The sequence below is a fragment of the Tursiops truncatus genome, chromosome 10 (assembly GCF_011762595.2).
Source record: "Tursiops truncatus isolate mTurTru1 chromosome 10, mTurTru1.mat.Y, whole genome shotgun sequence".
Lineage (NCBI taxonomy): Eukaryota > Metazoa > Chordata > Mammalia > Artiodactyla > Delphinidae > Tursiops > Tursiops truncatus.
The window spans coordinates 23,517,370-23,544,049 of record NC_047043.1 but is presented as its reverse complement, the minus strand read 5'-3'; the positions used below and the strand labels follow the sequence as shown (position 1 = coordinate 23,544,049).

General features: G+C 52.4%; 3 protein-coding genes and 1 long non-coding RNA gene across 5 annotated transcripts; 2 read left to right on the top strand and 2 right to left on the bottom strand.

The window, feature by feature from the left end:
* Positions 1-3: 3 nt before the first annotated feature.
* On the top strand, positions 4-5,874 carry NELFE (negative elongation factor complex member E). 2 transcript variants are annotated; one of them, XM_004314378.3, is made up of 11 exons: positions 4-136; positions 573-655; positions 2,024-2,093; positions 2,195-2,340; positions 2,799-2,873; positions 3,001-3,038; positions 3,224-3,549; positions 3,672-3,816; positions 3,976-4,030; positions 4,279-4,381; positions 5,704-5,874. In XM_004314378.3, exons 2-11 carry the CDS (start codon positions 581-583, stop codon positions 5,799-5,801), a joined length of 1,131 nt encoding a protein of 376 aa, XP_004314426.1. In that variant the 5' UTR covers positions 4-136; positions 573-580; the 3' UTR covers positions 5,802-5,874. The 2 variants fall into 2 exon arrangements, with proteins under 2 accessions (XP_004314426.1, XP_019782785.1); XM_019927226.3 differs by lacking the exon at positions 3,976-4,030.
* Positions 5,875-6,069: 195 nt separating this feature from the next.
* CFB (complement factor B) lies at positions 6,070-12,093 on the bottom strand. The gene is made up of 18 exons (XM_033864056.2): positions 11,961-12,093; positions 11,630-11,863; positions 11,016-11,201; positions 10,706-10,879; positions 10,385-10,486; positions 10,137-10,273; positions 9,694-9,832; positions 9,239-9,370; positions 8,857-8,958; positions 8,629-8,766; positions 8,021-8,118; positions 7,767-7,884; positions 7,392-7,545; positions 7,207-7,283; positions 6,884-6,996; positions 6,651-6,783; positions 6,521-6,570; positions 6,070-6,219 (listed from the first exon to the last, which is right to left on the bottom strand). Exons 1-18 carry the CDS (start codon positions 12,022-12,024, stop codon positions 6,073-6,075), a joined length of 2,298 nt encoding a protein of 765 aa, XP_033719947.1. The 5' UTR covers positions 12,025-12,093; the 3' UTR covers positions 6,070-6,072.
* A 467-nt stretch (positions 12,094-12,560) lies between these two features.
* Positions 12,561-25,256, bottom strand: C2 (complement C2). Its single transcript, XM_033864051.2, has 18 exons — positions 24,892-25,256; positions 24,521-24,730; positions 23,081-23,266; positions 21,104-21,277; positions 20,925-21,023; positions 20,598-20,731; positions 19,358-19,496; positions 18,601-18,741; positions 17,689-17,778; positions 14,843-14,983; positions 14,624-14,718; positions 14,416-14,527; positions 14,133-14,298; positions 13,946-14,022; positions 13,713-13,804; positions 13,382-13,508; positions 13,160-13,209; positions 12,561-13,009 (listed from the first exon to the last, which is right to left on the bottom strand). The coding sequence occupies exons 1-18, from the start codon at positions 24,935-24,937 to the stop codon at positions 12,833-12,835; spliced, it is 2,256 nt and encodes a 751-aa protein (XP_033719942.1). The 5' UTR covers positions 24,938-25,256; the 3' UTR covers positions 12,561-12,832.
* On the top strand, positions 14,978-22,324 carry LOC141279719 (uncharacterized). The gene is made up of 2 exons (XR_012334419.1): positions 14,978-16,106; positions 16,328-22,324. It is a non-coding gene; the product is annotated as an uncharacterized lncRNA (long non-coding RNA).
* Positions 25,257-26,680: the final 1,424 nt, after the last annotated feature.

The window sequence follows — 26,680 nt, the reverse complement described above, 5'->3', positions numbered from 1 at the left end:
GCGGAAGTGTGTGCGCCGCGGGCCGCCTTGGTTACCGCGTTCTCCGCCCTTCGCTACGTCATCGCTCCGAGCCCGCGATCCGCTGCCCGCTTGGGCGCCGCCCGAGACCGTGGGGCTTCGGTTGCCGCCCCCTCAGGTAAGGCCTTCTCCTCAGCCTTCGTCCCTTTTTTCCGAGCTCCTTCTGTCTTCTTGCCCCTTTGGTTGCTCTGAAAGCGCTGCGCGGGTTCCACTGCCTCCTCTGCTTTTCGGACCCCGCGATTGCCATACTAACCCCAGCGAGGTAGGGGGGTCTGGTGCCATCGTCTTGGCGACGGAGGGGGTGTTTCTCCCTTCCTGGGCCACATGGTGCCCCTAGGCGCTGGTATCCGTGATTCCTGAAGAGAGAAGGGAATGCTGGTTGATCCCGACGAGCGGGGGTTTGGACGGCAGCCTGGTTTAAGCAAGGGCTAGGGAGAGGCAGAAGACAGGAGTAGGCAGGCCTGGAGGGGTGGGGCTGGGGTCAGTGTGCACGGCGTGTGACCCCTGGGCGGTGACAGTGGAGAAAGATGTCTTGGGCCCTGCCCCTGAACCAGGAGCCACCATGTTGGTGATACCCCCCGGACTGAGCGAGGAGGAGGAGGCTCTGCAGAAGAAATTCAACAAACTCAAGAAAAAGGTGAGGGAGTGTGTGCGGGTATGACCCAAACTTTCAAAGACTCTACACTGAGAACACCTGGGGTGAGTGTGCGGGGCTGGGGTGGGTGGGGATTCAGCTAGCTCATACATGGAGACATACCACCTCTCAGTGTAGTTTCAGCAATGGACTTTCTCAAGTGTGTACTTTCTTTTCTCTCTTTTCTATGCAGTCTGCCATGGAGTTTTCTTCCTTTTCCATGGCTTTTAGTACCACCTAAGAGCCGGCGATCCTGAGCTTGGTTTTTCCAGTTCCATCTAGTGTTTTACTGATAACTTTCACATACCCAAAATTGAAGCTATCATCTTGTCTGTTCTAAACTTGGTCTTCCAAATAGGGCTGACTACATTTACTTCTCCCATGTGTTTGGGATGAAAGTCTTATCTCTGTCTTCTGCTCAATTTGCATAGCCAGACATTTGCCAAGTCGTCTTGATTCTTCCCTTGAAGTAATTGCTTCCGTTTACTTTTTCCTGTGTATTCCCTAGATCAGGTCTTTGCTGATGCTCACCTAGCCTGTCGTAATGGTCTCTCAACAAGTTTCTTTTTTTGGACAGACTTCTTCACTCCTATTAAAATGGTGCATTGAAAACACAAAACACCGCCCTTCTTTTTCTCAAAACTCAGTGGTTTCACATTGTCTATAAAACAAAGCCTTAATCAGGCATCCCTTTCTGTAGAACTATTCCTTGATCCCAAAACATGCCTTCCCAAAGCTTTCTTATCTCTGCATCTTTGCCACCCTGTTTTCTTTGTCTGAAATGCCCTTTCCTCTCAGTCTGTGTTATGCAGATTGTATCCAGGACCCAGTCTAATAACCATTTGGGATCAGAAAAATCTTACTTGCTCTCAGCTACAATCTGCACTTACGATCAGTCTTGAAAATTCAACCTAGTCGTCATCTAATTTCTCAGACTGTAAGCTTCTTGAGGGGAGGATCTGTGTCTCATGCTTTTGCATATCCGTGTTTCAGAGCAATTGTGTGTTCTTATTAAACACGTAGGGGTGGATGGATGAAGTCCCTAAGAAGGCACGGAGGCTTATATTTCATGGCAGCTTATATCCGGGGGCTCTGGTCTATGATTGAATGCCTTGTTTTCAACTTGAAAAACATGAGACTGGAAAGCCTCTGGAGGCCATGGTTTGAATAGATTAGGTATGGCTGGCTTTGTAGATGATCTGGGGGACTATGTAAGAGGCAGGGCAGCCTCAATGTACCACTCCAGGGGCACCATTTGCATTGTTTTCTCTCAGCACGGTGTCCCCGGAGTGATGCGCCCAGGGGCCTTGGGAGAGGACCTGGCCAGGGATTGGCCCTCACCAACTCCTCTCTTTTCACTCTTGTTCCCAGAAAAAGGCATTGCTGGCTCTGAAGAAGCAAAGCAGCAGCAGCACAGCCAGCCAAGGCGGCGTCAAACGCTGTGAGTGACAAGGGAGGCGGGGATAGACTGGAAGTGAGCAGCACGGGCTGACCTGTGTCACAGCCTGGCCAACATAATGCCTCTTTCCCTCGCCACTCTAGCACTGTCAGAGCAGCCTGTGGTGGACACAGCCACGGCAACAGAGCAGGCGAAGCAGCTGGTGAAGTCAGGAGCCATCAGTGCCATCAAGGCTGAGACCAAGAACTCAGGCTTCAAACGTTCCCGGACCCTAGAGGGGAAGTTAAAGGTGAGCACAGGCAGAAAGATTGTTCAGGGACTCCTTGACTTCAGAGGGCATCCTTCCAAGTTGGAATGGAGGTAAGTTTAGGGGGAAGGTAACGCCAGTTTAATCATGGGCAGGTTGCTACACCATCCTGAGCTTCAGGTTTCTTATCTGTAAAGTGAAGAAACTGGATGACTCCTAGATTCTTCTCCGTTTACGCATTCTGTGACTCTAATCCGTCCTGTAGTAGAGCTCCTGGAGTGTGGTGCTCAGAGGAGTTGAGCAGGCTGAGAATGTCATCAGGCTTAAGACATTTTTAAGTAAACTAACTGCTTTAAGTGTGTATTAAATCTTTTATGTAAAAGGAAAGAAAAGATAGGCCAGGGGAGCCGAGAAGAGGGTGAGGGAAGAGGACCTCCTTCTGCCCCGTGGTTAGGCAGCCTCCTGCTCCCCACTGAGGTGGGTCTCTGCCGTCTTCCCAGGACCCTGAGAAGGGGCCAGTCCCCACTTTCCAGCCGTTCCAGAGGAGCATATCTGCCGATGATGACCTGCAGGAGGTAATGGTTTCCAGTTGTCTGTCTCTGAGCGGCTTCTGGGGGATTGAGAAAAATGAGCGACCCACATATTTGGGACCACATGCCGGCAGCTAGGACTCATCTTAACTGTCCTTGGTTTCCTTTTCAGTCGTCTAGACGTCCACAGAGGAAATCTCTGTATGAGAGGTTAGAGAAAGATAGGACTGGGTCCCACTGGCGGGCGGCGGGGCCGGGGGGATTGCCTGGGTCCTTAGGAGGTTTGGGACTGGAGTGGGCGGAGCTGGGGCTACAGAGGGATTGCTGAGTCTCCCCAGGCTCTGGGAAGGCGAGGTAGAGGCCCCCTTTGATCCTCCCTGTCTACCTCTCCCCAGCTTTGTGTCTTCCAGCGATCGGCTTCGGGAACTGGGGCCAGATGGAGAAGAGGCGGAGCGCCCAGGGGCTGGTGATGCCCCCGCTCGAAGCTTCGACTGGGGCTATGAAGAACGTGGTAGTGCCCGCTCCTCAGGCTCCCCTCCCCGAAGCCGCAGCCGGGACCGCAGCCGCGAGCGGAACCGGGACCGAGACCGGGAACGGGATCGAGACCGAGAGCGAGACCGAGAGCGGGACCGCGAGCGAGACAGAGACCGCGATCGAGACCGGGACCGGGACCGAGACCGGGACCGGGACCGGGACCGGGACCGAGAGGGCCCTTTCCGCAGTGAGTGATCTTGGCTGGTGGGAAAGTGACTTCAGATAAGGTTTAGGTGGGTCCTACTAAAGTGGACTCTTAAAGTGGAGGGTGAGCTAGACTATGTCTCGTTACTGATTTCTGTCCTGTAGGGTCGGACTCGTTCCCTGAACGCCGGGCCCCTCGGAAGGGGAACACTCTCTATGTGTATGGAGAAGACATGACGCCCACCCTACTCCGTGGGGCCTTCTCTCCCTTTGGAAACATCATTGACCTCTCCATGGACCCACCCAGAAAGTAAGGATGACAGCGGGGCAGGATGATAGTCCTTGGAGGACCTGGGGTATGAGACCTGAGGGAGGAAGCTAGCCTGTCTCCACAGCCTGTAACACTGGGTTTGATTGGGTCCCGAGGAGCCCATAGGCCCTCTACTGACCCTGTGTTTTCTCATCCCAGCTGTGCCTTCGTCACCTATGAAAAGATGGAGTCAGCAGATCAGGCCGTTGCTGAGGTTGGGACTTCCCAGATCTGTTCTTCCCATCCCTCCTGCCATCCTTATATTTTCTTTCTAAAATACTGGGAGCCAGGAGGAAGTCATTTCCTCTTGACAGAGACGGTCTCTCCCTATTTACGCAGGAAACCTTGCATTCTCAAGTCCCTACTTAGTCTGTTCCTAGGATGGTAACTCCTGGAAATTCTCCTTTGGTTTGTCTATAATGTTTCCCCCCATCCTCTGCCCCCTCCCCTCTTCTGCCCCAGCTCAACGGGACCCAAGTGGAGTCCGTACAGCTCAAAGTCAGCATTGCCCGAAAACAGCCCATGCTGGACGCTGCCACTGGCAAGTCTGTCTGGGGCTCCCTGGGTAAGAATGGGATTCTTCCTCTCTCATTCTGTCCCCTACAGCTCACCCCTTTTTGTTCCCCGGCATGTCCCTGGGTTCTGTAGAGGTGATAGAGGTCTGGATTTGTGTGGCAGCTGTGGGGATTGGAAGGAGAATCGTCAGGCCTTCTGTCAGTTAGAAGTAGAAGGAGAGAAAAGTATGGAAAACAATTTCCAAGGCACTGACTGGAACGGGGAAAAAGTGGAAGTGACTGAGGTTGGTGAAGAAGGTGAGCATCTCATGCAGCCTTATTCATTTTGAGTTGCAGTATAGTTGGTGTTATAAAATAAGCCTTTGAAATTAGGGATCTGGAACTCAGGTGTGAGGTGAGGCATGAAAATGTAGCCTAGAGCCATCTGTATCACGGGGTAGCTGCAGAACGATAGCGTTGGCAGGGGAGACTGAATTTCAAGAGAAGATGAACCGGGACTGGGCTTGAGGAATAGTCAGGGGATATGGTGGGAAGCTGGGCTGTGTTCCTCATGCCCCACACGTCCCCAGCCATCCTGACTTGTTAGGCTGAAGTTGAGGATGCTGCAGAGGAGACAGAAGGAGAGGTCATGGGGCCTGGAGCAGCACCCGAGGGGCCTGGGTCATTGCAGCCAAAGGGTACAAGCTTTGAGAAAGAGGAAGTGATCAGCGGAGTCAAGATACAAAGCTCCAAGAGAATGGGGGCTTGTATGGGGGGTTCACCCTAGCCCCAGAGTGGCAGGGATGGAATCCTTGGAGGTGGGGTGAAGAGAGGGGACACACTGGGGGTAGGGAGGAAAGAGGAAGGGGAAGGGACGGCTCGAGGGCCAAAGCTACACCCAGAATGAGTTCTCCTGATGGAGTGAGTAACCCGTTTTACCTGGAATAGATTTTCACGTAAAGGAGTGGGCACAAGGGAGTTCAGAGCAAGAGTGGTCCTCTGTACAAGCAGGAACCAAAAAGGACCAGCACGTCAACAAAGGACTATAGAGATTTTTTAATTTTTCGTGTACTGACTGAAAGTTGTGGGCTAACATTATTCACACGTCTCAACGATAACATTTGGCGTTTTTCTAAGAACAAAACACTCATTACGGTATTTGCATGTGCCATGATAACAGTGTACACTCTTCTTTGCTGGGGCCACGGGTTGGTAGCCGCTGGCCTAAGGGGGCTAAAGGTATTAATAGAAAGGCCATCCCGGCCACCAGAGGGCAGCATGGAAACTGGGCATCCAAGGGCCAGAGGCTAGAGTTGAGGCGGTCAAACTCTGGGCCTCAGGTCTCATCAGTGCCCTCCTTCAGACCTTAATGAATACTCTCCTCCCTCCCTAGCTGTCCAGAATAGCCCTAAGGGTTGCCACCGGGACAAGAGGACCCAGATTGTCTACAGTGATGACGTCTATAAGGAAAACCTTGTGGACGGCTTCTAGGGAGTGGAACTGGATTCCGTGTGCCTCATCTGGCCCAGCGCTGGTCTCAGTAAAACACTGAGGTGGAAGCTCACACACCTCCCTCAGCCTCTGGTTTTTCAGCACTTGGGATTGGGGTTGAGCCTTTAAAAACGGCTGTTAGATTCGATCTCAGTTGTAACAACATGGTCAGTGCACGCTCCCCACTCCTTTACCCCAAAAGGATCTTGAACACAGGTGTTGTCGTAGTTGTTTTAATTTGATCTCATGCCCGTTTCCAACAGGAAACCCCTTATAGAAAACCCAGATCCTCATCTTGGAGTTTTTCCTTGAGCCAGGGCAGCACTTGGTAGAGGTTGATGTGAAAGTCTCGGGCGTAAGCAGGTACCTGTTGCTGCCCCTTGCAGACGTCCACAACGCCCCAGCTGATCACACCAACCTGAAGAGGGCGAGGGCGTCCCAGGAACCGTTTGGTAGAATTCCTTCCTAATCCCAGGGAGCGCAGCTACTCCCAGCTGCATCTGAGCTGACCTGGGAGGGTTAGACTAGGGGCCCAGCTCAGTCCTATCCCCTGGCACACAGATCAGACACACACCCCTAAGTTGGCCAGTTCAAGGAAGAGTCCAAAGGTGAGGCAGGCTCCACCCTCCCCTTTCCAGCCACATGCAGTGAGCTTTCCTGCTTTGGGGGCCATGCTGACTACTTGGCATCTCCCCACAGAGAGGAAAGGGGAAACTCACTTGAATGAAGCGACTCTTCTTGTGAATAAACAGGGGACCACCAGAATCACCTACAGGGAGGGAGAAGCTGTAGGGGAAAAGACTCTTGGGCCTCAGGAACTTAGATCACAACCAAAGAGCCTTCTCTCACCTTTGCAAGTGTTGGGGTCAGCATAGGGAGCCACCCCTCCGGTGCAAAGGAACCTGGGGGTGACTACTTCAGAGACGTCCTTGACTTTGTCATAGCCTATGGCACGTAGAGCATCCCTCTCACAGCCAGTTTTCTGTAGGTGAGGTGGGGATGCACGCAGGAGAGGAGTGATGAACAAAGCTTGCTTAGGAAGAATTGGGGCTTAAAGGACCTCAGGATCCCACATTCCTCACCTTTTCCCCATTCTTGATGTAGACCTCCTTCCGAATCAGTGTCTTCTTATGATCCTTAGACAGCTCGGACACAAACAGAGCTTTGATATCCTTTGCCGGGAGCAGCTCTTGCACTGGACGAATAGACAGACTGGGTCATTTCAGCACTCTCCCTTCCCCCATTGTCCTTGTCCTTTGTCTTTGTCACTCAGCAAATGTTCTTCCACCCCTTCCTGTGAGCTAGAGACAGCTGGGCATCACCTGCCCTTCCTGCAGCTCCCTCTCATGCCTCCCTTGTCTCTCAGAACCTCACCCTTACACTACTCTCCCTGATACTGTCTTACTCTGTTGCTGGCACGTGGTTGAATGTGGAAGCCTCAACGCTTGATTCGATCCCTCAGTGCAGGGGAGACAAATGGGCCTGTTGAGGAGAGATGGGAAAATTTGGGGATGGTGAACCCTGGACCTGCCCCAGTCTTCCAGCCCTGCCTTTCGCAGCCTTTTCTCTTTGGGAATCCAGATGGCTCACCTGATGGTCTCACTGTACTTGAGCTTCTTCTTGAGCTTGATGAGGGCCACGTCATAGTCATAAAATTCAGGAATACCTTTTGCTTTTTTCGCATTGAGGTCGTAGTTTGGGTGAAATAGGACTTCTTCTATCTCCCACTCCTGCTTCTTCCCTCCTGAAGTAGGAGAGTGGGTACCTCTAGACCACCCACTACTCTGTAGGCAGTCTCCTGCCCCCATGTCATCCCTAACTCAAGTCTTCCTCATCCCTAAGTGGTCCAGCGTGCAAGGGAAGGGGCTGCGTTGAGGTCAGGTGGAGTGTGGCCTCTTGAAGAGAGTGGGAGGTTCTGCCCAGAGGGCATGGCTGAAGCTCAGGATTGATTGGTTGCATCCTTACCCATGCTGACCTTGATTGAGTGTTTCTCGTCATCCACAGTGAAACAGTGTGCCGCTGTCAGCACAAAGTACTCAGACACCACAGCACCCATACAGCTCTCATGTCCCTTCAAAGGACGCTGGGAAGAGAGCGGCAGAGGGAAAGCTCGGCTTTCACAGACAACACCATCTATGAACACTTTGCCCTTCCCCCGACCTTCGTTTCACCCTGACCTCCCCTCCCATAAGTCCCCGCCGCCAGGACACTGCACTCACAGTGACTGAGATCTTGGCCTGCCATGGTTGCTTGTGATAGTCAGTACCTTTCTTGTGCTCCCAAACCATGCCGCAAAGACCCAGAGTCCGGGTTTCATCTGGCAAGAAAGGAGATTGTACTGAAAGCCGGGACACTTCATTTCCGAATGGCAGCAGCCTTTCGGGGAGGGACGCCTACATGTCTATGGGGACCAGATGCCATAGGAGGAAAGGGAAGGCAGGGGCACTTGTTTCCTTACATTGAGGGCAGGGAACCACTGTGGTATCGTGAAAAGAACGGGGAACAAAGATCAGAGAGCTGGATGTTTTCAGGCCCAGCTCTTGCTAACTTGTCGTTCCTTGACTTCTCTTGGCCCCAGTTCCCACATCTGTAAAACGAGGGACTTAGGAAAGATCTCTGCATCATTCAGAACTCTGTGATTCTAAGATCAGGGAGTGGGCAGTACCAGGAAGCAAGAATAATGACACGGAGGTAGAGAAGGAGGAATGAGAAAGGACTTGCAGACTGCCAGGGCTTCAGGAGGGGTGGAAGAACGAATGACCTTGAGGGGTCTGGGGAGAGCTGAGTTTCCTGACCATCTCCTTATCCCCTTCTGATATCTTCCTACCAAGCATTTGTATGAAAACATCCTCCAGGTTATCTATGTCCTTGAGTTTGAACACGTGTTGCTCCTTATCCTTCTTGGAAGCCAAAGCATTGATGCTGTCTTGGTCCACCAGAGGCCCAACCCCAAACACATAGATGTCTGGGAGAGAAAAAGGGAGAGTGAGGGTCCAAGCCCTGGGGGGCAGGAGCTAAGAAAGTGGGGTGCTGAGTCCTAGGCAATAAAACTCACCCAGATAATCCTCCCTGGGCTTTTTGCGATTTCTACCAATGTCCAGCAAGTCCCGGATATCGTGAATGACAGAGACTGGATCCCCACCCATGTTGTGCAAGCCTGCAGGAGAGACCAGGACCATGAAGGTGGGAGACAAGGAAGGAAGAGGGTCAAGGAAGATAAACTGGCCAGAAGGAGTGACATATACAGCGGAGTGAGCAGGTTGGGGAGGAGATGGACGTGAGAGATGGTGGCGAGAAGGGTCCCTCCTCATAAAGGTTCACAGGAAAGGGCAGCATTCAGGCCCCCAACCGTGAGCCCAGCGCTACATGTGGACTTCAGGGCCACACGCTGGTTGGAGAGGGTGGGGAGTCAGAGGCAGGGGAACAGTCCCTCTGACCATCAGTCATGAGGAGGATGACGTGGCGGGTGCGGTTCCAGGCTTCAGGGAGTTTGTTCACTTCCCTGCTCATCATGTTGTATACTTCCAGGAGAGCCTTCTTGGTGTTAGTCCCTGCCCTCAACTTGTGGTCTGTGGAAAGGGAAGAAATCATCACCTCCACCTGGACTTCCGAGCCATCCTTGACCCCAGAGGCCTAGCAGCAACTGAGATCCACATCTGTCAACTTTTTGAGTTAATTGTCACCCCAGTGACTTCCCTTTGACAACAAAGTGACCATCTCAGTTCCAAAGGGTTCCCACCAAAAACCCCCATTTTCCAATGACCCTGCTGCCCATCCATGGATTAAAAAGTAGTCCTCCTTGTCTCACTGCCCTCCCCACAACACTCCTGAAACTTCGGACCTCTCTGACCCCAAAGCGAACCTCCCACCATTCCCTTCCCTGACTTCTGACCTTGGTAGTTGATTTGGTTGAGCTGCTCTGTGACCCAGTCTGCATCGCTGCTCTTTGGGTCAGACACTCTGATCAAAACTTTGGGGTCTGTGGCATATGTCACTAGACCATATTTTGGCCTCACCCCATAACTTGCCACCTGTGGGTGAGGGGAGCAAGGGGTCATGGCACTGAAAGTAGAATATATGGCTGGGAGAATTCAGCAGCTTTACTGGGACAGACAGTGAAGGACATCGTAAGAGACTCATCACCCTGGGGTTCATGGAGGAGTCTGGGTTAAAGATCAAGAAACTGCTTCAAGTAAAAGGAAAGGAAGACAGAATAGGACCTGGAGATTTTCTGGGACCCTGTGGCTCAGAGGGGCTGGGAGCATCAGGGAGCTAGTCCTGGCAGGGCAGTGAGGTCCATTCAGGGTCCCCACATTCAGGGGGAGGGGGCCCCACCTTCTCAATGAAGTTGCTGAGACACCTCTTGGCCCCTGTGAAGTTGTGGGACCCAATGCTGTCTGATCCATCCAGCACCAGGTAGATGTTCATGGAGCCTGAGGGGTCCAGGATAATCTTCCTCTTCTGTTGTTCCCCTGGGTGCCAAGAGAGACACTCAGGCTCCAGGAGGCATGGTTCTCCTGCCCCTTCTCCATCCTCCTCCCACCCCCAATTCCCTGCCCTGCCTCCCCTCTCTATCTTCAAACCTGGGCTGTGCCCATCCTCAGCATCAACTCCTTCTATGGTCTCTGTCAGGGAAGACAGGAAGGCTTCGGCCACCTCTGCAGGGGTATCGTACATAAAGGAGTCTGGGAGAAGTCAGAAAGCAGGTCAAATGTCTGGGAGGGTCAGGGACATAGTGACGAGAGATGGTGGGTTTCCAGGGTGGGAAGGGCTCAGAAGTTCTTCGGGGAGGTTTAGAAGTGAGGAAGGAGCTGGGTTGCAGTAGGGGGAGAAGGCAGTGCTCTGGTGTGGGAATGTGAGGATGGGAGAGCAGGATCTGACGTGAGGGTACGGATCAAGGTCACCGTGGCAAGAAGGCTCCGTTCCACTCCAAGAGCCACCTTCCTGACATGTTCGCTGCTTGGAGCCACGTAGGGTGAGCCCCCGGCTGCAGTAGTAGGTGACAGTGTCTTCAAGGCGGTACTGGCTGCCCACCTTCCTTGTGCCAATGGGGATGCCCGGGTTCAGGCAGTACCCCGCTGCAGAAGCATGAGACATGGAGGTAAGGGCCAAAGCCTGAGGGCAAGGCAGAGCACAAGAGCTACGGTGCCAGTTCCTCAGGCTGAGGGTGGTCGGGAAGAAGGTCGTGTCGTGGGAAAGGGGGGCGCTTCTCACCTCCATCGTCGCAGATGGCCGTTTCCCCGTCCCACCGGCCCGTCGCTTGGCAGGTGCGATTGGCAGAGCCCCGGAGATTGTAACCATCATAGCAGTGGAAAGAGATCTCGTCACTCAAATTGTAGTAGGGGGCCCGGGGCCAGTACTCCCCGTTCTCAAAGTCCTGCGGTCTGGGACAGCGAATTGCTTTGGGGGAGGAGAACAAGTAGACCTTACTGAGATGGAAGGACTGCCCTTTAGGATATCCCTCCTAGTCTCAGGGACCCTGTCACTGAGAAACAGCGCCTTCTCGGTCCTACAGGATCAGCTGCTACCCTTGACCCCTGGAGGGTACCTCAACCCCTGGGGAATCCTGCCACTCCCCCCTCCCCATTTCTGAGTGTTCTTTGAACTGCCAGGACTGCCTGGCACGGCGTAAATGCTTAGTAAAGGTTAGCTCCCCTTCATTCTCCCTCCATCCCACCTCCAGCCCTTGCTCAGCTCCTACCCTTGCTCGGCCCAACTTGTCAGCCTGCCTGGTCTCCACACAAGTCTAATCTTATCCAGGTCTGGACCTTGGCCACCACCTGCTCCGTCCCTCCGCTGGCCCAGGCCCATCCTCACTGGCCTCCAACCTTTGCATTCGGCCCTCTTGACAATCTTTTTGTCTTGGGTCTGCAGGGTGCTCCAGGATCCCGTGGATCTGCAGGTACGAATCTGCACAGGGTATGGGTAGAAGCCAGAAGGACACAAGTACTCCAGTGACTGGCCCGCCTTGAGAAGCCGGAAGGAGCCACCTTTGATCTCTATTCCCTCCAGAGAGCAGGGGCTCTGGGGCCCAGCCTCAGGCAATGGCGTCATGCTCACACCTAAAGAGAAAGGCTGGTGAAGCCCAGCCTCACAAGGCCAAGGAAAGATCCTGGGGGCAGCAGGGGTGGGGGGGAGGGGGGCTGTGACCTCACTTACCTCCAGACAAGAGGCCCAGGATCAAGGGTACCAGGCAGAGTTGGGGGCTGCGTTTGCTGCCCATGGTGACAGAAGACAGGAGAGAAACTGGGGCTGGTGGCAGGGTGGCCTCTCCTGGCTCCTGCTGCGTGTCTGCTTGGCTCGATGGCCAAGCTGAAACTCCAGACCTGAGCCTGGTCACACGTCCTTCCCCTGCCCCTCACAGCCTCCAGCCTTTTACGCAATCTGTGTTCTCGCACCTGCTGCCCGCTCCACCCACCCTACCCATGTCACTTTCCGGAATGTCCAAGTGGGAGGGCCCCACTGCCAATCAAGGAAATGGAAACTGCAAAACCCCACCTTTTGCTGCCCAAGGTCCAGGACTCTGCCTGTCAGCACCTCCTCTCAGCTCCAGTTCCTCCCCAACAAGCCCAGACCTCCCCCTTGGGGACTAGATATAAGGCCCTCACTGGCTCCCCTGTTGACTCTGTTATGGAGCAGAGTCCAGCCATTGTTTGTCCAGCAGGGTCTCTGACCTGCCTTCTTGCCGTTCCTGGAATCATTCTGGCCTCTCTCTCCCCCCAGGCCAGCTCCCAGGCAGAGGCACAGACAGATGTGGAAATCATTGATTTTTATTAATTTCATAGCCAGGTAATTCCCTGTGAAAGCAGAAGGAGAGTGAGGCAAGTAAAGCAGAGGGTGGGGTCCGCACTGGCAGGAGCGCCAGGGCTTCCCCAGCGTGGATGTGCCGCTGCTTCGGGATCCTGGAAGCAGGCACGCGCTCAGAGCAAGGCGTGCGGATGGGTCATGGAGGCTGAGGGTGGACGTTCGGTGGTAGGAGACGGGAGAGATGGCTGGTCCTGGTGGGACAGCAAAGGGCTCAGTGGCTGTGATCAGAGGGGCAAAAAGTTCAGGACGCCCTCCAGGTGCTGTCTCAGCCAGGGCTGCACGCGGAAGAGATTGATGTGGAAATCTCGTGGCGGTGGCACCCTGCCACGGGGCGCACTTTTGCGGGAGTTCTTATCAGAGCTGCCACAGGGGTTGTAGAGACCCCAGCTCACCAGGCCCACCTGAAAGAAGGAGAGGTTGGGGTGGGGACGCTGCCCCGGTCCCAGCCCCAAGCCCCAACCTCCTTAGTTCCTTCGAAGGCCTGCCTCGTGCCTCCGCAAGGCCAAGATCCTGTAACTCCAGTCCTGCGAGCTTCCCCCCTCTCTCCTCACCTGAAAAAACCTGAACCTCCGCTCAAGGAAAACGGCTCCCCCAGATTCTCCTGCCAGAAAGGAGGGACAAGAGACTGTCATCCTGACTCTCATCGCCGCGTCAGGGTGGTGCAACGGTGTCCTGGCATGCGAGCTGGCCAGAGGGACACAGGTGGCCTTCCCCTCAGGAATCCAGACTCCAGGGTGGGGACTGGGGATGAGAAGTGGGGGGAGGGGGCTCACCCTTGCAGGGATTGTCATCCCCCTGCATCCCACTGCATAGGAACTGGTCTGTCACCACCTCTCTGACATCTGTCAAGTTGGGGAACGTGGTTTTGTCTTGGGAGACGACCTTGACACAGTTTGCCCACTGCAGTAGGGGTGGAATAGGACAGAAGGATGGAGTGAGCAGGCAGGCCCGGGGGACACCTGGAAGTGCAACTAGGCCTGGAGGAGGGGCGACTTGGAGTCAGATGGAGAAAGTGATCAGAGCTAGGGGATGAAGAGAGACGTTCTGGAAGTTGCCACAGGGGGATCCCATCCCCCCACAGCATACTGGACCCGAGACCCTTACCTCCGACCCTGTCTTGAGGTTAACGTTCAGCTTGTTCCCATTCAAAGCCACAAAATGAGCAGGAATGCTCAATTTGTTCAGAAGTTCACTCTCTACAGTCAAGGAAAAGGATGTCAGTACTGGTCCCTTTACCCAGCGTCCAGACTCCCGACTTGGGAACTGCAGCACAGCCCACGTCATCAACCCCCAAGCCCTGATCCCAGTTCTTCATGCACCCTAAGCCCAGCACTCACCGTGGTCTCTGCAGGTGCTGCCTGGAAGTCTCCGCAGAGCCAGATTGGCCCCCACCGTGCAGGGAAGGCAGATAGGCCTGAGGAGAAGGACAAGGGTCACAGAGGCCCGTCCTTGGTGTCCCCTCCTACAGCACTCCCCAGAGCACTTCTCGCCCAGAGGGCACCCTCCCATCCCAGACTCCGGCACCTGGCGTGGGTGGACATCTTCACTTTCTGGGCCAGCTTTAGCAGAGCGATGTCATCACCATAGAACTCCGGGATTCCCTGATTCTTCTTGGCAAAGACATTGAACCCCGAGGAGATCACCGCCTTCTCAACTTGGAATTCTTTGCCCCACTGGAAGTTGGGATCCCCTGGAAACAATGTGGCAGATTAGGCTGGACCAGGGCTGCTGAAGGGGCCAGAGGCTAGGGGCAAGGGGTGGGAGCTCTGCCCACGGGGTCGGGCAGCGGGTGCAGGCCCTTCCTTACCCACGCTGACCCTCCACAGGGGGCGGGCCTCGGCGTTGTGGAGGCAGTGAGCAGCTGTCAGGACCCACTGGTCCGAGATGAGGGCTCCTCGGCAGGTCTCCTGGCTCTTGGGCTGCAGGGGAACAGGTGATTTTCAGGAACTGCTGTGTCTCTGGCTCATGGCCGCTGTCACCTCTGGGATCCAAGCCCCATCCCTCCTTCCTGGTACCTTAATAGTGACATGCCAGGGTGTCCTCTCCTGAGCAGAGGCATTGGCAGACATGTTCCCTACCCCACAGATGGTGTCCGTGAGCTGGGAGACATCTGTGGGCGTGAGGAGCAGATGGTGAAGGAGGCTGGTGCAGGGCACCGCGAGCAGGTGCCAGCGTGGACCCTTGGCCAGCTCCACACTGGCCACACCGCTCTGGAGAGGGCAAAGCACACTCACCCAGCATGTGCTCAAAGACCTGGCTCAGAGCCTTCACGTCCTTCAGAATGAAGGCATGCCTCTCGCCATCCTTCTTGGACCCCAGCTCATTCAGTTCTCTCCAGTCCACATCCAGGTTGCCCACGCCGATGGCATAGATGTCTGATGGGGAGGAAATCACCAGAATCTTGTGGCTGAGGGGCTACCCCGTGACAGAAGACTGTAATTCCGAACTCGCTGCATCCTACAAAGCCCTACATGAGCGGGATCCCCCTCCCTCCCCCCACGACCTACCTCATTTCCTACCACTCCTCCCCCTTCACTCTCTTCCAGCCACATGGCCTCCTTGAAGTTCCTCAAACTGACAGGCACACTCCCACCTCAGGCCCTTTGTATGAACTGTGTCTCTGCCTGGTTCACTCCTCCTCCCAGACTTCTACATGCCTCACTTTCTTACCTTTTTAAGTTTCGACTCAAATGTCACCCTCTCAGGGAGGCCTTCCCTGGCCTCCTTGTGTAAAACTGCCCCAGACACCTCGATTCCTTCCCTGCTTCATTTTATACCTTAGCACGTGTCACTATCTACCGTGCCATATGGTTTCCTTAGTTATTTTGTTTAATGCCTAGTGTGAGTAGAATTGTGTCTCCCCAAAAGATATGTTCAAGTCCTAACCCCCAGGACCTGTGAATATGCCCTTGTCTGGATATAGTGTCTTTGTGGATATAATCAGTTAAAATGAGGTCATGCTGGATGGAGGCAGGGGTGGGGAGGGGTGATAATCTGATGCCTTTATAACAATAGAGGAATCTGGACACAAACACAGAGAGAGAGAAAACCATGTGACAACACAGAGATACACTCAGGAAAGAAAGTGATGTGAAGACAGAGGCAAAGATTGAGTGATCCAGGACTTCCCTGGTGGTGCTGTGGTTAAGAATCCGCCTGCCGATGCAAGGGACACGGGTTCGAGCCCTGGACTGGGAAGATCCCACATGCTGCAGAGCAACTAAGCCCGTGTACCACAACTACTGAGCCCGTGTGCCACAACTACTGAGCCCGTGTGCCTAGAGCCTGTGCTCCACAACAAGAGAAGCCACCGCAATGAGAAGCCCGTGCACTGCAACGAAGAGTAGCCCCCGCTCGCCACGACTAGAGAAAGCCACGCAGCAACGAAGACCCAATGCAGCCAAAAATAAATAAAATAAATAAATTTATTTAAAAAAAAAAGATTGAGTGATCCTACGACAAGCCAAGGAGTGCCTGGGCCACCAGAAGCTGGACATGGTAAGGAAGGAGTCTTGCCTAGAGCCTCCAGAGGGAGCATAGCCCTGCTGATACCTTGATTTTGGACTTCTGGCCTCCCAAACATGAGAGAATAAATATCTGTTGTCTCATGCCACCCAAATTTGTATAATTTGTTGCCACAGCCCTAGAAAACTAATACATTGCCCCCTTCCAGAATGACATCCCCACGTAACAGGCATTTCCCTCTGTTTTGTTTACAGCTGTATTCTTAGAGTGATGCCTGGCCCAGGAGAGGCTCTCAGTGAGTACTTTCAAATGACTAAATGAATAAAAAGAACTCATGGGGCTTCCCTGGTGGCGCAGTGGTTGAGAGTCCGCCTGCCGATGTAGGGGACACGGGTTCGTGCCCCGGTCCAGGAAGATCCCACATGCCGCGGAGCGGCTGGGCCCGTGAGCCATGGTCGCTGAGCCTGCGCGTCTGGAGCCTGTGCTCCGCAATGGGAGGGGCCGCAACAGTGAGAGGCCCACACACCGGAAAAAAAGAAAAAAAAAAAGAACTCATGATGTAGCATGGAGGCAAAACTTCAGATCTGGTCTTCCTCTGCAAGATGTCGGCTCTAGGAGAGGACCCTGGAGCCATCTCTTCCCGCAGGAGAACCTGGGCCCACACAGCCATCCACACCAGCCTCTGAGCCAGCGTGGGTGCCAGTCAGAACTGCCCTGGGGTGGACCATAGCGTCTGGTGTTCTCCCACCCTTTGTACCCCTCATGGGCCTTTTTTGCAGTTATGATGGGAACTGGACAGTTATCACGCCCCACGTGTTTTCTCTATTTCCCTGCAGTTCCTGCCTCTTTTTCATGAGGTGTGTTCAAGCATTTAACTCTGGCCCAGTGACGCTAAGGAGTTAGGGCGTGGAGTTTGTGACTTGCCTTCCTCAGGCCAGGGTTTTCAAGCGGAATACGCTTACCTCCGAGGGGCAGGTGAAGTGGGTGGCATGAACAGAAACGAGAGGACCCAGGGGAAAGTAAAACTTGGGGCCTCAAAACCAACTGCCCTCCCTTATCTGGAGCATTTCTCTTTGAAGTTCTTTTCTGGTCAAAGGTCAGTGCAATTTTTGTTTAGTCTGGATTAGAGGAGCTGTTCTTTCAGAGACTGCAACTTCCAGAGCCTTAGTTATCTGCACTGCCAAGGGAAGAAAGGCCAGGAACAGTCCCTATAAGGAATCCAGGCCTTTTCTTCCTGGAGAGGTTTGTGGAACATCAGATGGTGAATGTAAACGATGACGATGACGATGGTGGTGGCCGCCACCGCACACTGTGTTTGTCTGTGCCAGGCAATGTTTGAGCATTTGCCCTTATCGGCCAGTGAGGTAGGTCCTTGTACTGTATCCTGACAAGTAAAGAAACAGCCCATGGCCACAGCCAATCAAAGATGAACCCAAGTTTGAAACCACGGGCAGTTTGACTACTCTTCAGTGTGACACTCGGCTGCCTTCATACAGAACAACACAGCCTGGGGTCTCGACAGAAATACAGCCAAGATGCTAGAACCCCTGGCTGCGGGCCCTGGGCCCCCCTGCAGGGCAGCACAGATGGGGCGGGGGCGGGGGCGGAGACTCACCCAGATAGTCTTTCCTCTTCTGGTTGATGTTCAAGACCTCCTTGATATTGTCAACAGCCACCTTGGGAGAGCCACCCATGTTGGACTTTCCTAGAACAAGGAGGGAAAAGAATTGTCCATCTGGGTGATGTATCACGATTCCCCCCAGCCCTGGAAGAGAGGGGAAGCGTTCATCCTGGGAACCTCAACACCTACACTCCCTACTCGAGTTTCAAGATACATTATTTACTGAAGTTCTTTAGCACTGGGCCAGGGGTGTCCTACACTTTACCTCATTTGATTCTCATGAAGCCCCAGTAAGTGTGAGTCTACTCATTTTATAGACAAGAAATCTGATTTCTAGAGGAGCCATGTAATTTGGACAAAATCAAGAGATAAATGGCAGAGCCCAGATCCACTAGCCAGTCTGCCCTTCCATCGGTGGACTTCGACATCACTGGTCCAGAGTCACGCCTCCCCATCCAGCTCCCTCTATGTGACCTCCCAGGTAATAACAATAACTAACAAACACTTATAAAGCACTTTTACACAAAGTACTTAAATTGCTCTTCATAAAAACTGTGTAAGGGGACTTCCCTGGCAGACCAGTGGTTAAGACTCCGTGCTTCCACTGCAGGGGGCGAGGGTTCAATCACTGGTCAGGGAACTAAGATCCCACATGCCGTGCGGCGTGGCCAAAAAAATTAAAAAAAATAAACAACAACAACAAAACTGTGTACGGAAAGGAGGGCAGCTTCCATTATCAGTAATTGTTGCGGTTGTCATTACCGTCATCATTGACACTATTTCTACTTTATAAATAAGAAACCAAGGCCCTAAGTGGCAAGGGGAGAACCAGAATGCAGGTCTCTGACCCCACATTGCTTCTCCTGCCACTATGCCAGGCTCATTCACAGAGACGACGATACCCACCATCTGTCAGAAGGATGATGGCGTGTCGGATCTCCTGCCAGGCCGCCGTGTTCATACTGAGCCGTCGCATTTGGTTATTCATCATGATATAGACAGAATTTAGGGCCTCGTAGATGTTGGTCCCGGTTCCGTTTTCATGGTCTGGAATATGTGAAGACGAAAAGCTCTCTTAGGAAACTTCCCACCTACCACCTGGGAGAAGGGAGTCACTCTATTTTCCCCAAACACTGGAAACGCATTTATCAATAGACTTGATAAACACAGACTTTTGACGTCCAGTTAGAGATTTGGCATCATTGCCCGTTCAGACATTAAAAGCCTTTCCCTTTAGAAATGCTCATTGCGTAACCCCACTAAAGGCCATCCCAAAGTCCCAAGATTCAAAGATGGGGTTTCCAAAGAAAGTGGGTTGTTTCAGCCATCTGCTACCTACCGCCCAGGTAGTTTCCTAATGACATGAGGAGACTATGAAAACCAGACCATGTGGTTCTGGCATCAGGGAGAAGCCAAAGACCTGCATGATGCATTTGGACACGTAGCACGTGCGAGGAAGCCCGGAGCTGGTAGGAGCTGGGACTCCCTGACCATGAACCTGACTTGGAAGCCACCGCACCCAAGGAAACTTAGTCCCAGAGCCCTTGGGCTTGAGTGCCACCAAGAAGCCTCACTCTCTCTCAAACTTGTCCAGTATCTCTGCAGGCACAGAGAGCTCATCCCCTGCCCCCACTTCCATCACCTTCATTTGATGACATCATACCTTTATAGTGGGCGTTTTCCAGACTGTGGGCCACTTCAGTCACATCCTTGGATTTGCTGTCCAGGACAGACATGATGACTTTGGGCTTTGATGCAAAAGTGATGATGGCGACACTAACCTTGATCTCAAAGCTGAAGATCTGTGAAGGGCAAATGAGAGGTAGTGTGAAAGGCTCCCAAACCAAAGGGGAGTTGGTAAGGGAGCCAGCAAAAGGCCCTGGAGGAGGCAGAGAGCCTGGACAGAGACTGACGTATGCAAGGCCCTTGGAGAGTCCCTTCCTGGGAAACGGTTGCTTGAAGAAGCCAGGAAAGTGACATTCGTTGGTCCTCTCCTCTCTTTGACTGGCTCACTCTTCATTTAATCGTCACCTCAATGCTGTGAAGGGTCGTGATGGTCCCATTATACAGATGAGGAAGCTGAGGCTTGTTTACCTTGCCCCAGATCACACCCCTGGTAAGAGGTGGAGGTAGAATTCAAACATAACGGCACTTGTCTGTCGAGTTTTGCAGCCTCACGGCTTAGTGAGTTACTTAACTTTGCGTCTTAAGAGAGACACTAAGGAGCACAAAACTGCCTTCTTTCAAACGTAGCTGGGAGGGAAAACATATATCTACACAAACTATTGTGAAAAGCATAACTGCCAAGCAAAGTCCTGGCAAGGAATCTGAACCAAGTGTTTCCAAACTCTTCCGTTCATGCACCTCGTCAGTCGAAACATTCTGAGCACGTACCTCAATATAGGTATATGTATTTATAAAGTATACTCATACTTATAAAGTGTATCACTATTTAAATATATTATACACATTTTAAAACATATAGAAAATATTGAAATTTTAAAAGGAAATTATTAAGTTCTTAATTTAAGTTAAATTACAATCATTCACCATGGATACCAGTATTTTCCTGCCACACGCCAGAAGCTTATTTGGGGTACCCCTCTGTGAAGACCACTGTTCTAGATGATGAATTCCTGGAAAGTGGTGTCTCAGCCTTGTTCATCTTTGAGGTCCCCCCACACCCAGAACAGTGCTTGACATAGAGTAGCTACCCCAACAGTGTTTGTGGAATGAAACATAGGATCCTCTAAATTAAATCCGTGATTCCTGCATGGCATGTGTGTAATCTGGGAAGACTGCTTGGAGGAGGTGGGCTGTGAGTGGGATTCTGAGGAAGGGAAGGAGACAGAGACCGTGAGTGCAGGAAGGCTGCTGGTATGTGTGAGCTCCTATTTCCTGACCCTGTCCACCAGGTGGGAGGCGCTCTTCTTGAAGATTTCAAAGTCCTCTTCCTCCACACTCTGAGATGCGTCCAGGAGCACGTAGAGGTTCAGGTGACCCGAGCGCTGGATTTGTATTTTGCGGCCCACGTTTTCTGGAAGAAATGTGGAAGGGGAAGATTCAGACTCCACCTCCTACCCACTCTCTTGCCAAGGCAATCAGGCCCCTCTACCTCCTCTCCAGTCAGCTCAGCCCCGCTGAGCCCACCGGAGGCTCCTGGCCCCTCGGAAGTTTGCCCCTCCCCTGCACCCGCCCAGCAACCTGCCACCCCCACTTCAAGCACTCACGCTGCTTCTTCTGGGTGGGATTGGTGGCTCCAAGTAGGTGGGACAAGGAGATGCCCAGGGCAGGGGCCACATCCTCGGGAAAGTCGTAAGAGTAGGGCTCTGTGGGGAGAGCCACTGGGGTCAGCTGCGGCCAGGGGTGGGGGCCCAGGAGTCTCAGGAGGGTCAGAGCAGCTACTCACGGCGGCAGATGGGCTCCATCCCACTCCAGACCCCATCATCCTGGCACTCTCGCTCCACAGACCCCGTCAGCACCAGATTCGAGGAGCAGCGATAGCTGACCTTGTCGCCGAGGCCGAAGCGAGACCCCGTCCGCACTGCACCCGCGGCAATGCCCGGGTTGGGGCAGTGGCTGGCTGTGAGGAGCAAAGGAAGATGGAGATGAGCAGGGACCCGCCTCCTCGGCCTCTGGGTGCTGCTCGGACACCTTTTCCCGCCAGGCTTTTCCTCCTCTACAGACCCTCAGAGCCTCTGCGGGTCCCTTGGCCTCTCCCTTGGGAGACACCACAGCTGTGCCTCCCAGGTGTGTGGATAGAAAACCTGAAGTAGGGAAAAAGATTTAGAACTCAGTGGCCCAGTTTCCAGCTAAAGCATACCCATCCCAACCCAGGGACTCTGCCTGTATCCATCCCAGAGCCTCAGGGAAGGAGCCCTACCTCTCCACAGAGAATGTCTGCAAACAATGAGACATCACCACACACCCACCAGAATGGCTAAAACTAAAAAGATGGGTAATTCCAAGTGTCAGAGACGATGTGGGACAACCAGAACTGTTACATTGCTGGAGTGTCAATCAGGAAGCTGTTTGCAGCCTCTTCTGAAAGAAAACACATGCCAATGTGTGACCCAGCAATTCCACTCCTAGATAATATGCTCAAGAGAAATGTGTCTAGTGCACCCAATCACACATAAGGATGTTCATAGAGTTTTACTTACAATAACCAAAAACCGGAAATAACCCAAATACCCATCAACAGGAGAATGCATAGATAAACTGTAACATGAAATGGAACTACAAAGCAATAAAGAATAACAAACTGCTGATACCCAGGAAAACATGGATACGTCTCACAGGCAGAATGCTGAATAAAGGAAGACAGGTGCGAAAGAGCACATTCTGTATGATTCCACTTCTATGAGGTGTAAGAATAAGCTAAACGAATCTGTGGAGACAGAAGTCCGAAGAGTGGTTACCTTGTGGGAGGGGACAGGAGGCAACCTCCTGATATAATGGACCCTCGGTCTTGGGTGGTGATTACGTGGGTGGATACACATAAAAGGATGCTTGTGGGTATAAAAGTTCATCAAGCTGAATACTTAAGATTTGTATGCTTTAGGTAGTTTAAACCTCAATTTTCAAATGAATTATATTTATGTTTGAATAAATGGCTATTGTCAAAGAATCAAGGACGTAAATAGGGAGCCAACAGCTGGGCACCAGGTGAGGGTAAGGGCCTGCCATCTCATGGACTCTGAACCTTCTGTATTGTGTATTTAGAACTGTGATCCAGGAAGCTTCCAAGGCCCACAGGCAAATGTGGCTCCAGGGAATCCCAGGAACCCCACTTCTGTCGAGCAGAGCCCCCCCATCTTCCACAGGGGCAGTAATGACCATGACAAAAGTATATGTGGTGCTTAGCACATTCCAGGGGCTGTTCCAGATGCAACTCACTTGATCCACACGGCAACCCCATGCAGTCAGTACTCTTACGATCCTCATTTTACAGATGTGAAAACTGAGGCACAGAAAGGTTAAATAACCTGCCCAAAGGCTGTCAAAATCAGAGCCGGGCTTGGAACCCAAACTTGCTCCTGAGGCAAGGCACCTAAGCGCGACACTTGATTCCCTTCATCATATCTTCCCTACAATAGCCCAGGGCGCCCAAATACCAATCTGGCTTTGAGGCATTTGGAAAAGCTGGACGGAGTATTTGGAGCCTTTGTGTTGGATCTGAAGCTTAGCACCAACTTCCCTGAGCCAGGATCCCCACAGGCCAGAGATGTGTGATTATAGACTCAACGGACCAAAATCTAGGAATACGATTTTGGCACCAGAAACACCAGGCCCCTGTCCCCACAGAGGCTCCCTGCACACATATCTGGTTCCAGGGCTCCTGGGAGACCCCTGCCCCCATGCAGCCATCTGTCGGGGCACTCACCGCCGTTGTCACACACAGCTGTCTCCCCATCCCACATGCCATTGGGGCGACAGTGCCGCACCGGCGAGCCCCGCAGTGTGAAGCCATCCTCACACTCGAAGCTCAGGTTGCCGCCCACAGGGTGGGACCCCAGCCGTGGGGTGTATACGCCGTTCTCAAAGGTAACAGGGGCTGGACAGCGAACAGCTGGAGGGAGAGAAGGGCATGAGAATATAAGGATGGAGGGATAACAGCTGGGCTGGACACTAACTGGGTGAAGTTCAGCTTGGATGCATGGGTAGAGCCAGGTGGTTGTCAAAACATTAGGTTGATGCCTGTGAAATTGCTACTTTGGGCAGTTGGTTGAATATTGGCAATTTCACACAGTTCAACCTAATAGATTGAGAAACAGCCACTTCTCTCAGCCCCCTGAGGGCCATGTCCACCCCAGCCCCTCCCCTGGGGTCCTCAGACGTCCCATGAGTGGATAACTAGAGGGGTGACTCCTGGTACAACAGGGGATGCCAGGACCATTCAGCATCCATCCCGAATGGTCAGTACTGTGCAGTTAATTATTCAGTATTCTAACAATCATCCCTGGGCTTCCCTGGTGGCCCAGCGGTTGAGAATCCGCCTGCCAACGCAGGGGACAGGGGTTCAAGCCCTGGTCCGGGAAGATCCCACATACCACGGATCAACTAAGCCCGTGTGTCACAACTACTGAGCCTGCGCTCTGGAGCCCGCGAGCCACAGCTACTGAAGCCCATGTGCCTATAGCCTGTGCCCTGCCACAAGAGAAGCCACTGCAATGAGAAGCTCGCGCACCACAAAGAAGAATAGCCCCCGCTCGCTGCAACTAGAGGAAAGCCCGCGTGTAGCAACTAAGATCCAATGCAGCCAAAATTAAATAAATAAATAAATAAATAAATTTATTTAAAAAAAAAAAAGAGTTCTCCCGCCAATGCAGGGGACACGTGTTCCAGCCCTGGTCTGGGAAGATCCCACATGCCACAGAGCAACTAAGCCCGTGAACCACAACTACTGAGCCTGTGCTCTAGAGCCCGCGAGCTACAACTACTGAGCCCGCGTGCCACAACTACTGAAGCCCGTGCACCTAGAGCCCGTGCTCCGCAGCAAGCCACCACAGTGAGAAACCCGCGCACCGCAACAAAGAGCAGACCCCACTCACCGCAACTAGAGAAAGCCCGTGGGCAGCAACTAAGACACAACTCAGTCAAAAATAAATATATTTATTTTAAAAAAAATCATCCCTGGCTTTGGTACCCCACAATCTACATCAGAGCCTGCCTCCGATGCCTTGCTATTGGGCAGTTGACATTTTCCCACTATTTTGAAAAGCCCTGTGGAAAAGAAGTTTTACCACCCCATCTAGTCATATTAAGCCCCACCCTGAGTAAACTAAGTAGAAGTCCTGGGGTGGTCGCTGGTGGGAAGCCTCACGTTTGCAGACCGCCTTTGTCTGCTGGGTGGATCTCGGGAAATGCCACCGTCCGTTGCTCTTGCACAGGCTTGTCGCCACCGGGTACGGGTAAAAGCCCAGGGGGCAGGAGTAGGTGAGGATACTCCCAGGGGCCCAGCCGTTGCTGAGGGTGAAAGTGCCCCTAGAGATATTCACGTTCTGAGGGCAGGAGGTAGCGGTCGTAGCCAAGCCTGTGGACATGGGGACACGACACAGAAATGAAGAAAAGAAGGAAGGCACGGATGAGAAAAGGAGAGCAGAAGAGACTGTCCATTTCACACATGGAAACTCAATCTGGGTAGCACTGGCCTTGCCCCACAGGACCCCAGCATCCCCCCTCCCCTGCTCCTACCTGGGTACAGGGGCAGCAGGCAAAGGACGGCCATCAGTGGGTCCATGGTGTCTACCTTAGGGGCACGGAGAGGCAGAGAGCCGGGAGAGGGAAAAGGTCATCTGACTTCCCGAAAACCAGAGCTGGCTCAGCAGCTGCTTTGTCTGCTGCCAGAGAAAGAAAACTAGGGAGTGGCAGAAGGTAGGGGGCATGTTCTCTCGTTAGGAGAAAAAATAATCAGGGATTGGGGACTGAGCTGAGGGGGTGAAACTTCCGGTCTGTCTCCCTAATCCTGACACATCCATAGAGTCAGTTGATCTGCACCACAGGCTCTGTACACTGCTCCCCACTTCCACCGTCTCACAGACACAAGTGCACGCATGCTCTCACATGAAGAGTTTAAAGCACACAAACCCACAAACCAACCGAGATATTGCAAAACAGTTTATTTAAGCAAAGTTTCAGTTTTCCTTTGGGTTTTCCCAAGTGGATTTTACTTCCTCAGAGTCTAGAGTAGTACTGTCTTCTTGAACATAAACTCCCAAGGGATTAAACTAGAAATTCTTGATACTTAGGAGAATTCACCATCTTTTTCTTCCCTGCAGTCCTTCCGCAGAGAGAATCTAGGGAGAAAAATGAAATCAACACTTAGTTTTAGAGACTGGGAAAAATACTGAGAATGTTTTTACGGGAAGTCCAGTAGATAAAATCCCCAACTTATAAAATAAATAAATCTGGGGTTGGTGATTCAAAGGAATGAAAGTATTTTTGGAATTGGGATGTGCCTTTAAATTACAACTGGCCTTTTGTAGGAAATGCAGAAAGCAAAGAAACTCTAAGCTAGTGTGTTAGCCTCCCCATCCCACAGAAGTCTCTTTAATATTTGTCAAACGATGTGGGGTGTAAGTAAATAAAATCAATCAAAGATGAAGATGAAACGCCTCTGAAGTGATCAGTTAAGTTTGTGAAAACTCTTTTGATTTACAAATAACTTCTCAGAAACGCACATACACAAAGTGAACATACACAAAGTCAGTTCCTTGGACAGAATCGACTGAATGCAGGAAGACCATGACACCCCTGGTGTTGGGGGTCCCAAAGCTGCCACTGCGACTGAGCTGCTGGTGCCTCCCTTGCACCCAGTATCTGTTCTCCCTCCTTCTACAGTAAGAGATGTTTAGCAGAACACACAGTCACCCAGATAAAGACTACATTTTCCAGCTTCCCTTGCAGCTAATGGCCAGGTGACAAGACTCTGGCCAATAGAATGTGAGTAGAACTGATGTGTGTAACTTACAAGTAAGGTAAGTAAAGTAACATCCCCCCACACACACTCCCATGGGCTGGAATATAAATCTGATGGTGACTCAAGAGCAATATCCTGGAGATGATAGACCAAAGAGACAGAGGAGCCTGGGTCCCTGACACTGTGCTGATGTCATACCAGCCCTGCCCACCTGCTCGGATTTTTACAAGAGAGAAATAAACTACCTTCAGAGCGGTGAGTATTAGAGACGTTCTGGCTTCATCTCCTTTCAATCACATAGTAGGTTTGAACTTCCGCATCCACTTGCTTTGGCCAATGAAATGTGACTGTAAGTGACACGGACTACTTCTAGATGGAAGCTTTATGAGCCAATGCAGTCTTCCTCGTGCTCTTTCCCTCTTTATGGCACGTTTGAGATGGTGGCTGCGCTATCAGCCCTGGGTGACGCCCAAAGCAGAACCTTTGCTGACCCTCAGCAGGTATGCAATGTGAGCAGAAGCTAAACCTCTGTTGTTTTAATCCACTGCATTACCACTGCTGTAG

Bases quoted from the DNA above. Each gene is read 5' to 3' on its own strand.
- C2 (XM_033864051.2), bottom strand. From the start codon at position 24,937: ATGGACCCACTGATGGCCGTCCTTTGCCTGCTGCCCCTGTACCCAG. The intron at 20,732-20,924 runs GTGAGTGCTTGA...CATTTCTTCCAG, and splicing joins TCCCACCCAGAAGAAGCAGC to AAAACGTGGGCCGCAAAATA. The intron at 13,010-13,159 runs GTGAGGAGAGAG...TCCTTCTTTCAG, and splicing joins GGAGGTTCAGGTTTTTTCAG to GTGGGCCTGGTGAGCTGGGG.
- NELFE (XM_019927226.3), top strand. From the start codon at position 581: ATGTTGGTGATACCCCCCGGACTGAGCGAGGAGGAGGAGGCTCTGCAG. The intron at 2,341-2,798 runs GTGAGCACAGGC...CCGTCTTCCCAG, and splicing joins CCCTAGAGGGGAAGTTAAAG to GACCCTGAGAAGGGGCCAGT. The intron at 4,382-5,703 runs GTAAGAATGGGA...CTCCCTCCCTAG, and splicing joins GTCTGTCTGGGGCTCCCTGG to CTGTCCAGAATAGCCCTAAG.
- CFB (XM_033864056.2), bottom strand. From the start codon at position 12,024: ATGGGCAGCAAACGCAGCCCCCAACTCTGCCTGGTACCCTTGATCCTG. The intron at 11,864-11,960 runs GTAAGTGAGGTC...CTTTCTCTTTAG, and splicing joins CCTGGGCCTCTTGTCTGGAG to GTGTGAGCATGACGCCATTG. The intron at 8,767-8,856 runs GTGAGTTTTATT...TTTCTCTCCCAG, and splicing joins GCCCAGGGAGGATTATCTGG to ACATCTATGTGTTTGGGGTT.